The 12,213-nt window shown below is 35.7% G+C and overlaps 1 protein-coding gene across 1 annotated transcript in view; it reads left to right on the top strand.

The window, feature by feature from the left end:
* Positions 1-12,213, top strand: part of LOC124835626 (uncharacterized) — a 29,077-nt gene that overhangs the window by 16,604 nt on the left and 260 nt on the right. The window contains 5 exon segments of the mRNA XM_088093662.1: positions 2,742-3,488; positions 3,609-4,442; positions 10,195-10,708; positions 10,711-10,940; positions 11,074-11,944. Of these exon segments, the coding sequence (XP_087949788.1) occupies positions 2,742-3,488; positions 3,609-4,442; positions 10,195-10,708; positions 10,711-10,940; positions 11,074-11,944 (3,196 nt within the window).

Genomic DNA, 12,213 nt, shown 5'->3' with positions numbered 1-12,213 from the left:
TAAAGATATATTTTTCACTTTTGTCATCAAGCTTACTTCGTTCTTATCTGGTACATGGACATAAGCTATGCTTCTAAAAACTATAAGATGAGAATTACCTGGCTTTCTTCACTCCATGCTTCTTATGGTGTTTTTCCACTCGTGTTTCTTGTTGGAGAGCGGTTGGTAAGATAAATTTCACATGCAACAACTTTAGCCCAAGACTCCTTTGAGAGTCTCTTGCTTTTAAGCATGCTCTTTGCCATCTCCAGGATTATATTCTATTCTTCTTTTCCTCCACTCCATTTTGTTGAGGGGATTTGGTACAATCAATTGTTGTCTAATTCCATTGTCTTCATAATACTTCTGAAACTCTTTTGATGTGAATTCTCCTCCACGGTCAGATCTTAAAGCTTTGATCACAATGTCACTTTTCTTCTCAACATAGGGTTTAAACTTCTTGAAGTTCTTGAATACCTCTGATTTTTCTTTTAAGAAATATACTCATGTTTTTCTTGGAAAATTGTCAATGAAGAGAAGGAAATAACCACTCATACTGAGTGATCTTTCCTTGATTAGGCCATATACTTCTGTGTATATGAGTTTTAATGGCTGTTGAGCTCTTGAGTTCGACTAATTTGGAAAACTCAATCGGAATTGTTTTCCAAGTAGACACATCCTTCATAAACTTGATTGAGGTGAGTAATACAAGGAAACCGTCTCACCATTGCCTTCTTGGAGAGCAACTATAATTCTTTAATATTAAGATGGTCAAATCGAAGATGCCAAAGTCATGATTTGTATTTGTAGCACATCTTGAGACACTGAGGGCTATCACTTTGAATTTTGAGCATAAACATTCTATTTCTTGTCATTGGAACCTTCGTAATGAATTTAATTGTATTATCTCTTATAGAAAGGTTATTATTTTCAAGTTGAATATCATAATCTTTCTTTAAGAGTTTTCTTAAGCTTAAGATGTTGCTCTTCATGCTTGGCACATAATATACATTGATGTTCTCCATTCTTTAGTCAGATGAGGACATTACCTTTACCTTTCATTTCAACCTTTGATTCATCTCCAAAAGCCATGTTTTCCATCAATAATCAAGCTCCGCGAACATGGTTCTTTTTTCACATATATGATTACATGCTCCACTGTCAAGGTACCATTAATTATCTTCACCTCTATCTTTGCCCTTGTAAGACAGTGGCAAGGTACCATCTTCTTGGCACCTTTCTTCAACATAGTTGACTTTCTCTTTGACTTTATTTCTACTAGGGGTTCTACATTCAAAAGCATAATACCCGAATTTATCCCAATTGTAACATTTGATGCATGATTTGTCATACCTTGAATTTAGATTTCCTTTCCCATGACCTCTTATAGGGCTTTCTCCTCTTTGGTTATTATTGTTAGGTCTCCATCTTTATCCATGTCCATATCTACGCTCTCGTTCTTGTTATTGACTATAACTTCATCTTGATTGGTTGCATGCATTTTCTTCTTTTATTTTGAATTAACTTGTGCCTTGACAACTTGCTCTATGATATCTTCCTTCTTTTATTTCTTTTCTTCATAAGCTTGCAACGAACTAAGAAGTTTCTATATTGACATGACCTCCAAGTCTTTGGTTTCTTCATAATGGTGACCATATGTTCAAACTTTAGATCTAATGATCTAAGAATTTTCATCATAATTCTTAAAGCATATAACTTCTCACCATTTCTTTTTAGGTGATTAGTAACTGTTATAACTTATGAAAAGTAATCCAAGGCAAGTTCACATTCCTTCATATGCAAAGCTTCAAATACTCCTCTTAAAGATTAAAGACATACCTTTCTTACTTGATCGGTTCCTTTGTAAGAGATCTTAAGTTTCTCTCGTGCTTCCTTGACTGACTTGACTCAAAAATATTCCCAAAAGTATCCTCATATAATCCTTGATAGGTTAGGCAAAGAGCTCTCATATCTCTCTTCCTTGAGTCTCTTAAACTATCCTTTTGAGCTTGAGAAAGACTATCTACATTCTTTGGCTTGGTGTTTCCCTTCTCGACCATCTCCCACACATCGTGTGCACCAATGAGAGCTATGATCCTTAACCTCAAATTGTCGTAGTTGCTCTTGGTGAGCATCGACACTCGAAAGGGAACTTCGATATTTTCCATTGTTATGAAGATCTTATTGCTCTTGATAACACTTTATTGGGACAAAACTTTAGAGGCTTAAAGGAATTATTTAAAAATTTAGAGATGTTGGAAAATTTTGAGAAAGAGAAATGCTTGTTGTAATATTGAGTGCATCTAATTTTTGGCGTGATTACATATGACACCTTCTCAACCAATTGTTAGAATCTTGTCACTATAATATCTAAGGATTATAATTCATTCTCTAAAAGTTTTAAAAATATTCTTATGATTCTAGACATTATATTGACTTATCTAGAAACATTTCTAGAATTCTATTTGGACATTTTCTAATCTTGTGTTTTTATCTTATAGGTCCAAAATATAAAATCAATTTATTATTCCAATCGTGTTTAATTAGCATAATTTTGTAATCAAATGTGTACAAAAGGTGACCTATATCATACTCTTTAAATTATTTGAAACATTTTTAACTTTTCTTCCTATTCCAAATTTATTTTATCACAATTAATGTACTAAAGGGGATACATATACCTTAAGGATTATTATAAAAGCTTTTTATACCAATCATTGATTGTCCTGTGTTTGTGATATTTAGTTTCTTGACTTTTCAAGGTTTCTTTTGAATATTCAAAGCATGCAAGACTTGTTGATTATCCTGAGAGGAAAGATGTTCGACTCGGAAAATCTGCTTTTCCCGACAATTTTTTTGGTTGTATAAAGAAGTTGGAATTTGGTGAAGCATGTACAAGAAATATTTTGATTCCCTCTCATGTACTACCTTACTTGAAGAATTTAGAAGAATTGAATGTAGAGAACTGTAAACCAACACAAGTAATATTTGACATAGATGAGAGTGAGCTCAAGATGAAGGGAATGATCTTTCGTTTGAAAAACCTTAATCTAAACAAATTGTCAAATTTAAAATGTGTATGGAAGGTAAACTCTGGAGGAATTGTCAGTTTTCCCAATTTGCATAGAGTTGATATTACTGGTTGTGGAAGTTTGGTAACATTATTCCCTTTATCCCTTGCTAGAAATATTAAGAAGCTCGAGGTACTTGGAATAACTGAGTGTGAGAAATTGGTAGAAATAGTTGGGAAGGAAGATGGAATGGAATATGGAACGACAATGATCTTTGAATTCCCTTGTTTGTCGTGGCTACATGTTGATAATGTGCCACTACTGAGTTGCTTTTACCCTGGAAAGCATTATCTGAAATGTCCGTTGTTATATAGCTTATTTGTGGGCTCTTGCCCTAAACTAAAGCTATTCACATCAGAATTTGATGATAATCAAAAAGCAACAGTTATAGAGGCTCCAATTAGGCAGCTACAACCTTTGTTTTCGCTTGAAATATTGGTAATGTATATTTAGACCCTTTTTTTCTTCCTTTTCTTTCATTATATATTGTCCATCTATACCTTCTAACTAAAATTAACTATGTATTCTCTTTTGAATTTTTATGGCCTCAATTGGCAGGCTTCTCCCAAACTGATGAGATTGTCACTCAATGAGGAAAATGTTATGCTGTTGAGAGATGCACAATTGCCAAAAGACCTCTTTTGCAATCTAAATGTTCTTCGATTGTACTTTGAGGATGATAACAATGAGAAAGATAGTTTGCCTTTTGATTTCTTTCACAGGCTACCTAGTTTAACATATCTCATGGTAGAAAAATTCTTTGGCCTGAGGGAGATATTTCCCTATCAAAAGCTTCAAGTTCACGAGAATGTACTTGCAGGATTGAAACAATTATTCTTGTTGAGACTAGAAGAGTTAGAGTCGATAGGTTTAGAGCACACGTGGGTACAACCATACTCTGAAAAGCTTGAATCATTAAAGATTCTTTTCTGCCCTCAATTACAAAAAATAGTTTCTTGTGCAGTGTCTTTCATTAATCTTAAAGAGTTGAGAGTGACATTCTGTGACCAAATGGAGTATTTATTCACACTTGCAACAGTCAAAAGTTTAGTGAAACTTGAGTCCTTAATTGTAAAGTACTGTGAATCAATCAAAGAAATTGCAAAAAGTGAAGATGGAGATGATTTTGATAAAATATTGATATTTGGACGACTTAGATCAATTGAGCTGTATTCCTTACCAAAGCTACTAAGGTTTTATTCTGGGAATGCCACTTTGCGATGCTTGTGTTTGAAAACTGTGATGGTAGCTAAATGTCCCAATATGATAACTTTCTCTCTTGGAACAATAAATATGCCATTGTTTTCGGGGATTAATGTATCATCGAAAGATTCTGATTTAACCTTTGACGACGATCTCAATACAACGATCGAGAGATTCTTCCACGAACAGGTGAGAATTTAATATTTGAGCTCAATACTTATTCTTTTTTGGAAAATGTTATTTGGACAACGAAATTTTGACACACATTTAACAACGCCACGTGTCAGCTCTGCATTGGATAAATGATTTGAAAATAAAACAGAGAAAGGGTTACGGGGCGAGGGGTATTTTGGGATTTCCAGGATAAAATTTAAAGAATTGGGTTTGGGCGGTTTAGGGTGGGAAAGAAGTTCGTTCAACCCTTCCATCTTGTGTCTCGCTCTCTCGCTCTGTCGTTCGTCTTCGAAGCTTCCATCTTCCCTGTCGTTGTCTCGCTCTCTCGCTCTATCATTTTTACTTTGTGTTAATCTCACTTATAATGACAAAAGTAGTGATTGAAAAATGAACGCAGCATTATAATAAGAATTTGAAAAGTACGAGACCATTTTCAGTAAAATTAATGGTAATTAATGGGAAGGAGTTGATCAAATTCTGAGTGGGGAGATGGGTGTTGGTCATTGATGTAAACGCAAGAAGTGTGGAGTGACCCGTGATGAGTAGGGGGACGAAGTAGTGCAAGGGATGAGTCAGAGTGTTGAAAAAATGGTCTGGTAATCGTTTACAGAATCCTGGTAAACGATTACCCGAGAGAAAATTGGATTTTGTACATAAAGTCCAACACAGGTAGTCAGCCAGGTGAACAGGGGTCACCATTGGAAAAAAAGCTGAGTTTTAGGCAGTTGTGCACCTGTTTTAGGTAGTTGTGCACCTGTCTGAGGCTGGTCCAGGTGTTTCAGTGGTGGGAGAGGGTGGTTGGTGATGTGATGTGAGTCCAAGGAGTGTGGGGTGACCCCTCATCAGTTGGAGGAGCAAGCTCTGCAAGGGATTTGTTGACCAAAAAACCATACAAGTGAATTTAAGGGTCATTACTGGTTGGGAGGTTATGTTTGATGACCCCAAGAAGTGGGGAAGAAGTCATTCTTACTGAGGGGACCAAGTTGGACAAGTGCAGAGCTAATCTGCAGAAAAAACATTGTCGTAATCGTTTACAGTGGCCTCGTAAAGGATTACACGAGAGAAATCACTGTTTTGTACAGAAAGTTGAACTAAAGTAGTCAGTTATAGTGTCCTGGGTGATCATTGGCAAAAACTGTTAATTTAAAGCACAAGTCCACTTGTATTTACTTGGTGTTGGTGTTTGACTGGTGGTAGAGGGTGGTAGGTGATGGGAGGTGACCCCAAGAAGTGGGGAAGAAGCCATTCTTACTGAAGGGACCAAGTTGGACAAGTGCAGACCCAATCTGCAGAAAAAACACTATGGTAATAGTTTACAGTGTCCTTGTAATCGATTACAGTGTCAAAAAAGGTGTAAACATGATTTCTAAGGCATAATTTGAAAGGTCTTTGAGTATAGATTCCAACAAAACAAGAATCAACTCATTTGGAGTTCGGTGGAGAAAGTTATGAGCAAAAGAACAAGCAAAGGTTAGAGTTGGCAAAAATATATGAAACGCTAACTTGAAAGAATAAACTGTACCAACTCAGATGTCCAAAAATTACAAATTAGTAGTCATTGGAAAGAGTTTTGAGTCTAGTTTCTAATAAAAAAAGAATCACATCATTTGGAAGTCAGTGGGAAAAGTTATCAGTAAAATAGCCAGCAAAGGTCAAAGTTGACAGCATGTTATCTCACCCAAGTTGCTCATCTCATAAACATTGTTTTTTTCCTCCATCATGGGGTGCCAAAACATCACTTCCCACCATTGAAACACCAGGACCAGCCTAAGAAAAGTGCAAAAGTGCTTAAAACTCACCTTTTTGGCCAATGGTGACCCCAGTTCAACTGACTGAGTACCTGTGTTGGACTTTCTGTACAAAATCCAGTTTTATCTCGGGTAATCGTTTACAGTGTCCTTGTAATCGATTACAGTGTCAAAAAAGGTGTAAACTTGATTTCTAAGGCATAATTTGAAAGGTCTTTGAGTATAGATTCCAACAAAACAAGAATCAACTCATTTGGAGTTCGGTGGAGAAAGTTATGAGCAAAAGAACAAGCAAAGGTTAGAGTTGGCAAAAATATATGAAACGCTAACTTGAAAGAATAAACTGTACCAACTCAGATGTCCAAAAATTACAAATTAGTAGTCATTGGAAAGAGTTTTGAGTCTAGTTTCTAATAAAAAAAGAATCACATCATTTGGAAGTCGGTGGGAAAAGTTATCAGTAAAATAGCCAGCAAAGGTCAAAGTTGACAGCATGTTATCTCATCCAAGTTGCTCATCCCATAAACATTGTTTTTTTCCTCCATCATGGGGTGCCAAAACATCACTTCCCACCATTGAAACACCAGGACCAGCCTAAGAAAAGTGCTAAAGTGCTTAAAACTCACCTTTTTGGCCAATGGTGACCCCAGTTCACCTGACTGAGTACCTGTGTTGGACTTTCTGTACAAAATCCAGTTTTGTCTCGGGTAATCGTTTACAGTGTCCTTGTAATCGATTACAGTGTCAAAAAAGGTGTAAACTTGATTTCTAAGGCATAATTTGAAAGGTCTTTGAGTATAGATTCCAACAAAACAAGAATCAACTCATTTGGAGTTCGGTGGAGAAAGTCATGAGCAAAAGAACAAGCAAAGGTTAGAGTTGGCAAAAATATATGAAACGCTAACTTGAAAGAATAAACTGTACCAACTCAGATGACCAAAAATTACAAATTAGTAGTCATTGGAAAGAGTTTTGAGTCTAGTTTCTAATAAAAAAAGAATCACATCATTTGGAAGTCGGTGGGAAAAGTTATCAGTAAAATAACCAGCAAAGGTCAAAGTTGACAGCATGTTATCTCACCCAAGTTGCTCATCTCATAAACATTGTTTTTTTCCTCCATCATGGGGTGCCAAAACATCACTTCCCACCATTGAAACACCAGGACCAGCCTAAGAAAAGTGCAAAAGTGCTTAAAACTCACCTTTTTGGCCAATGGTGACCCCAGTTCACCTGACTGAGTACCTGTGTTGGACTTTCTCTACAAAATCCAGTTTTGTCTCGGGTAATCGTTTACAGTGTCCTTGTAATCGATTACAGTGTCAAAAAAGGTGTAAACTTGATTTCTAAGGCATAATTTGAAAGGTCTTTGAGTATAGATTCCAACAAAACAAGAATCAACTCATTTGGAGTTCGGTGGAGAAAGTCATGAGCAAAAGAACAAGCAAAGGTTAGAGTTGGCAAAAATATATGAAACGCTAACTTGAAAGAATAAACTGTACCAACTCAGATGTCCAAAAATTACAAATTAGTAGTCATTGGAAAGAGTTTTGAGTCTAGTTTCTAATAAAAAAAGAATCACATCATTTGGAAGTCGGTGGGAAAAGTTATCAGTAAAATAGCCAGCAAAGGTCAAAGTTGACAGCATGTTATCTCACCCAAGTTGCTCATCTCATAAACATTGTTTTTTTCCTCCATCATGGGGTGCCAAAACATCACTTCCCACCATTGAAACACCAGGACCAGCCTAAGAAAAGTGCAAAAGTGCTTAAAACTCACCTTTTTGGCCAATGGTGACTTCAGTTCACCTGACTGAGTACCTGTGTTGGACTTTCTGTACAAAATCCAGTTTTGTCTCGGGTAATCGTTTACAGTGTCCTTGTAATCGATTACAGTGTCAAAAAAGGTGTAAACTTGATTTCTAAGGCATAATTTGAAAGGTCTTTGAGTATAGATTCTAACAAAAACAAGAATCAACTCATTTGGAGTTCGGTGGAGAAAGTTATGAGCAAAAGAACAAGCAAAGGTAAGAGTTGGCAAAAATATATGAAACACTAACTTGAAAGAATAAACTGTACCAACTCACATGTCCAAAAAATACAAATTAGTAGTCATTGGAAAAATTTTTGAGTCTAGTTTCTAATAAAAAAAGAATCACATCATTTGGAGGTCGGTGGGAAAAGTTATCAGTAAAATAGCCAGCAAAGGTCAAAGTTGACAGCATGTTATCTCACCCAAGTTGCTCATCTCATAAACATTGTTTTTTTCCTCCATCATGGGGTGTCAAAACGTCACTTCCCACCACTGAAACACTAGGACCAGCCTAAGAAAAGTGCAAAAGTACTTAAAACTCACCTTTTTGGCCAATGGTGACCCCTGTTCACCTGACTGACTACCTGTGTTGGACTTTCTGTACAAAATCCAGTTTTCTCTCGGGTAATCGTTTACAAGGATGCTGTAAACGATTACCAGACCCTTTTTTCAACACCCTCACTGATCCCTTGCAGAGCTTGCTCCTCCAACTGATCAGGGGTCACCCCACACTCCTTGAACTCACATCACATCACCAACCACCCTCTCCCACCACTGAAATTGTCCTTCAAATTAACTGGTTTTGACATTGGTCACCATGTTATCCAAAATGACCACTCAAACACCAACATCTTACAAACAAGCCTGCAACTTACGAGACAAAAAAAATGACCACATTCTGAAATCCACAAACTCACAACTCATAATAACAATGGTAGTGAATAAATAAAATATGAGACCAATTCAAACCAAAACTCAAATTTTATTTCATTGCACTAAATCGGATACATTAAACTTTGTTTTCTTAATCTATTTACAATTATTACAATTATCATTACTTTCCAAATAACATTTTCCATCAACTAAAATACACAGATTTATTTTGCCTTCTTGCATTCTCTTCAGCCAATTGTGCCTCCAAATTTGAAACCCTCCTTTTAAGTTCTTCAATTAGAAATTCTTGTTCCTCTAAGGCACGCATAAAAGTTTCTCTGCGAATTCTTTTTTGTTTCTTCTTTCCTCTTGGTTTAGCATCCTTTCTCGTCTGTCAAGCGTTCGTTCAAAGTACATATATACTTTGTCGAAAAAGAGTGACGAACACTCAACTGCATAAACCAAAATAAATTCATCAAAACAACGAAACCCAATAACCCAAGAACCACAACACAAGGATACGAACCCCAAACCTTAACCCAAACCAAATAAGCATGATACGAGATGCCCAAACCGAATAACTAGGCTACGACATGGAATGGAAAACCACTTACCTTCGTCGTCGGACAATCGTCACCGGAACTTGCCATTCCGCACGATAACAGGAAACGAAACTGGACGGAGACAACACCACGCACACAGAACAAAGTGAAGCGCCACGAAACGCGACCTTCGACCTTCCAAGAGAACGCACCTTCGTTTCCAATGTAACAGAGAAAGGGCTATTTTCGGAATTTCAGTAAAAATAAGGGTTACAGACTTCAGTTTCGTAAGTTTTAAAAAAAATTTATTTTTAAAACAAACCAATCAAACAACGACACGTGGCGTTGTCAAAACAGTGTTAAATATGCGTTGTTGGAATATCGCGGTCCTTCTTTTTTCCATCCAACAATCATCTCCTCTTTTTTTATGTTCGACATTTCATTAGGCTAGAGAAATAGTGTCGGATCATAATTAACCATTTAATTTCCTTTAGGGGTGTCCTTTTTTCAAAGTTGTTGGACACCGACTATATATTACAAGGACAGATTGTATAATATCTTACATAATTGGAACTCATTATAAAAATAAATAATAATAATGATAATGATAATGGTAATAACAAATAATTGGGTTGTAGGCATATTACCAAATAATTAAGACTTAAATAACTCATTCAAATCCAAGTATAGAGTTTTCTACAATCAAAGGTAAATATGAGTGATCTTATTAATTATTTACGAAACGTATAAAACTTGTTAATTATACCCTGATATTGAATTTCTTGCTTTTTTTAGGAATTTTTCAACCATTCAAAGCACATGATTCTTGATGAATATCTTGAGATGACGGGAGTTCAGCACATAAAACCCGCTATTTCAGACAATTTCTTTGGTAGTTTCAAGAAATTGGAATTCGATGGTGCATGCAAAAGAACTATCGTAATTCCATTTCATGTACTCCCTTACTTGAAGAACCTAAAAAAGTTGCATGTGCACAGTTCTGATGCAGTCAAGGTAATATTTGACTTTGATGAGAGTGAGGACAAGACAAAGGGAATAGTCTCTAGTTTGAAAACACTTACTTTAAACAACTTGTCAAATTTGAAATGTGTATGGAAGGAAAATCTCGAAGGAATTGTTAGCTTTCCCAATTTGGAAGAAGTGATTGTCACTGGTTGTAGAAGCTTGGTAACACTTTTGTCTTCATCCCTGGCCAAAAGTCTTGAAAAGCTTAAGACACTTCAAATGGAGAGGTGTGAAAAATTGGAAGAAATAGTTAGAAAGGAAGATGAAAGGGAACATGGAATGACATAACGTTTGAATTTCCTTGTTTGACGACGTTATATCTTGAAAAAAATGCACTCTTGAGTTGCTTTTATCCTGGAAAACATTATCTGGAATGCCCCATATTAGATGCATTATATGTGGTCTATTGTCCTAAGTTAAAGCTATTCTCATCAGATACTGGTGACAGTCATAAAGAAGAAGTTATAGAGGCTCCAATTAGCCCGCTACAACAACCTTTGTTCTTGGTTGAAAAGGTAACAAAGCATCAACATTTTGACATTTTTGTGCTTCCCTTTTTTCCTTTAATCATATATTTTCCTTCTTTAATTAGCTTCTAGCTAACTACAACTACATTTTCTTTTAAATTTGATTGGCCTTAATTGTTAGGTTTCTGCCGAACTGAAGAACTTGGCATTCAGTGAGGAAAACATTATGCTATTTAGAGAAGCAAATTTGCCACAAAACCTTCTTTGCAACCTAAGTCGACTTTGCTTGTGCTTTGAGGATGATTACAATGAGAAAGATAGTTTGCCTTTTGACTTCTTTCACATGCTACCCAATTTAGAACATCTTATGGTAGAAAAATGCTTTGGTCTGAAGGAGATATTTCCCTCTCAAAAACTTCAAGTTCACGACAAAGTACTTACTGGATTGAAAGAATTAATTTTGTTCGAACTAAGTGAGTTAGAGTCCATAGGTTTTGAGCACGAGTGGGTGCAACCATACTCTAGAAAGCTTGAACTACTAAAGGTTGACACTTGCTCTGAAATAGAAAACATAGTTTCTTGTGCAGTGTCATTCATTAATCTTAAAGAGCTGCATGTGACGTTTTGTAAGGAGATGGATTATTTATTCACATTTGGTACACTCAAAAGTTTGATAAAACTTGAGACCTTAATCATAGATAATTGTGGATCAATCAAAGAAATTGCAAGAAATGAAGAGGAAGATGGTTGTGATGAGATAATATTTGGACGACTCAGATCAATTAAGCTGGAATACTTACCGAAGCTAATAAGCTTTTATTCAGGAAATGCCACCTTGCAATGCCCATCTTTACAAACTGTGATGGTAACTGAATGTCCCAACATGATAACTTTCTCTAAAGGAGTCATAAAACTAGCAATGTTTTCGGGGATTCAAACATCCGAAGATTCTGATTTCACTTTCCACGTAGATCTCAACACATCTGTAGAAAGCTTATTGCATGAAAAGGTCAGAATTACTTATCCTAATTATTATTTTTTATATATTCTAAGTAGTCTTCTTTTGTATTACTTTACTATTTTTTTCTTGTATTATAAAATACTCTTCTCAACCTCATATCAATTAGAATATATTATATTATTTAGCAGTAGGCTTGGTTTGATGGATAATTATTTTAAAAATAATTATTTTACTAGGTACACAAATATATTACACATTAATACCCATCATATATCCTTTTGGCTTGAAAAATATATCCCTGATACAACAAACAAATATTTTCGTACATGTTCATATCCATTAATAAGTCCATCATTATCA

Source organism: Vigna umbellata, chromosome 6 (genome assembly GCF_029865625.1).
Source record: "Vigna umbellata cultivar VRB3 chromosome 6, Vumbellata_1.0, whole genome shotgun sequence".
Taxonomy (NCBI): domain Eukaryota; kingdom Viridiplantae; phylum Streptophyta; class Magnoliopsida; order Fabales; family Fabaceae; genus Vigna; species Vigna umbellata.
This window is presented reverse-complemented; position numbering and strand designations above follow the sequence as displayed.